The sequence below is a fragment of the Bacillus rossius genome, chromosome 6 (genome assembly GCF_032445375.1).
Source record: "Bacillus rossius redtenbacheri isolate Brsri chromosome 6, Brsri_v3, whole genome shotgun sequence".
Classification (NCBI taxonomy): Eukaryota; Metazoa; Arthropoda; class Insecta; order Phasmatodea; family Bacillidae; genus Bacillus; species Bacillus rossius.
Genome location: NC_086334.1, coordinates 78084806 through 78087510, shown reverse-complemented (window position 1 = coordinate 78087510; position 2705 = coordinate 78084806). Strand labels below are relative to the sequence as shown.

The following is a 2705-nucleotide window of genomic DNA, read 5'->3' as shown; positions in this document are numbered from 1 at the left end:
GCTGACATTTTTAATATATTTTTATGTACTCTCCTTGTTGAAATGAAGCAGATAGCGTGATTGTTAACAAGTACAAGCAGCATCCGTGATCGGCCGCAGCGCATGGTACGGGGGGAGGGTGAGCAAGTGCGAGCGAGCGGCCGACTACCATGTTCACACGCTGCGGCCGGAGGGTTTTTTTCTGCATTGTATTAATAGTAATTAATATTTAATGGTATTTTTTTTATTAAGTCATAATACACTAAACATACTAGATATATTTGGTTCCAAAAGTAAAAAAAAAAAATGGTGAGGGAATTCGAAGCATCGATTTTACGAATACATTCCCAGGAACTGTCAAAAAGTTGGAAATTTTGACACTAAAACAATAATAATCTGACATAAAAGTATGGCCTTTCTACAAAAGCAACACACATAATATGGCAACATCCAGCACTGAATAAAACTCATCAGTTAAGTGATATCCAACAACGTAATTGACGTGACAGCTGGTCATTAAGTTGTAAACACTGACACGTGGAAGCAATTGTCTCCCGCTCTACACACATATTTCACACTTAACTTTCACTTTAATAAAGAAATGTTTATCGTACGAGGGGGGAAAAATATCATACACACAAACTCATGTAATGAAAATAAAAATTTCAAAGTAATATTGAACCTGCCTTACTTTTTAAAAAAAGTCCTTAATTGAGGTCTGCTTCTGCTTAATGGCAGCTTTCTCGACAAACTCTTTCAATTTTGTTAAAGTGAGACCACATCTCCTCACTTGCTCCATGTTTTCGTAGCATTGATGCATAGACATCTCCAGCTTTGAGGACGTCTCTCGTTGTGGGAACGTCTTCGAGTTGTTCCGTTTCTCCTTCCCCCTCTTCATCAGTGGACTCTTGCTGTATTTTCCCGGCATCATCAAGGGCACCCCAAACTGCGACGTCATCGTCCACTCTCACAAATTCCTCAAACGTACAGTCTGGGGCCAAATGCTGCCACATTTGATCGTCGCAAGGCCTAGTAACAGTGCAAGGGGAAGGTGTCAACACTGTCACAGGGCCTGGCTGGGGTTCGGCATCCTTTGTCGGCGGGTCGTCCGGGTCTTCAGAGCTGGCAGCAGCAAGATGCACATGGACGGCAGCCTCTTTGTAGGCTGCACTGCCCTCCAACTAGCAACAATCGCTTATATTCCTCTAAATACATCCCACTTCTTGAAATCTCTGCCAATTTCCATTTTTAAAACCATGCTCCGCACCAGCATCTCGCGGAACTTCAGCTTCACTTGCTGTATTATGCCTTGGTCCAGAGGCTGAAGCACACTGGTGGTGTTCTTTGGCAGGAGCACCAGCTCAATGTTCCTGAGGTTGTCGACAGCAGGATGTGCTGGACAATTGTCGACAAATAGTACAACTTTTCGATTGTCTGCATCAAAGCCATGAAGCCATCTCATGAACACCATTGAAGTCATCCATGCCTTTTTATTAAAATCGTAATCACATGGAATCACATTGCCCGTGAATCCTCTGGGTTTCTGGAATTTTCCTATCACGAGAGGCTAGGCTTTATTTTGTCACTGCCGTCCATGTTGCAGCACAGAAGGACGGTGAGGCGTTCCTTGCTTCGCTTTGCACCCTTACACATGTCATCTTTCATAGCTAGAGTACGATATGGCATGAGATTATAGAACATCCCCAGCTCATCCGCGCTGTAAACATCGCGAGGCAGGTATCGGCAAAGGATGTTTCCGAGCAAGGGCAACCATTCGTTCACAGATTGCGGGTCGACTGACGCACTTTCACCAATGATTTTGCGACTCGATATACTATGACGAACTTTGAAACTATCCAGCCAACCGTTTGAACATTTGAAGTTCTCAATGCCTAACTTCAAGCTTAATTCGTCTGCCTTATTTAGCATAATCGGTCCACTTACAGGCATATTTTGCCCCCTAAGCTGGCCAAACCACTCCAGCATTGCTTCCTCTAGATTAGCATGTGTCACGCCCCTCAAATTTTTTAACTGGACGTTGCGGCCGTCCTTAAAAACTGCATTTACTATTTCTTCCCTTTTTTTTACTATTGTGAAAAGAGTTGATTTCGGAATGCCATGTCGTTGCGCGATATCCGTCTTCGACAGCTTCTTCTCATCCACTTCCTGGATTATCTTGTACTTCTTAATGAGCGACAAGCTGGCTCGTTTACCACTCATTTCGTCAAAACCGCAAATCCAAATGAAATAAAACAAATGTGGAAATCGTCAACAATCGTCACAAAACCCAACCTTTAAAATAACCAAATCAGTAAAAAAAAGTAAGAAAGAAAATACCTGCATAAGTCATCAACCATAGTTCACAAATTCAAGCCAGAAAATATACCAAATCGGACTTCAAAAACTAAGCAAACATTGTCAACCAATAGTAATCAAAATCAAGAGAAATCCAGCTTTGCCTTAACTGCATACCATACTAGACACTAACAAAAAGCTAAACGTAAACACGTTGCCACAAAAACCTTTATCTGCACCCTGCCGGCTGACAGCGGTCGACAGGAAATGGTATCTATTTTTAGATATGCGCTGCCTACGGCAGTACAGCACTCTGCAAGAGAAACGCAGTAATAAGCTACTCACCACAAGAAACTTATTTTCTGTCCGATTTTCTTCTGATTTTCGGCAATTTTTTCACGGCTCCTCAAAATTGTGTTGTAATAGAGAGG

At 42.4% G+C, this 2705-nt stretch overlaps 1 protein-coding gene across 1 annotated transcript; it reads right to left on the bottom strand.

Moving 5' to 3' along the window:
* Positions 1-1536: 1536 nt before the first annotated feature.
* LOC134533473 (tigger transposable element-derived protein 6-like) lies at positions 1537-2199 on the bottom strand. Its single transcript, XM_063370996.1, has one exon. The coding sequence runs from the start codon at positions 2197-2199 to the stop codon at positions 1537-1539; it is 663 nt and encodes a 220-aa protein (XP_063227066.1).
* Positions 2200-2705: the final 506 nt, after the last annotated feature.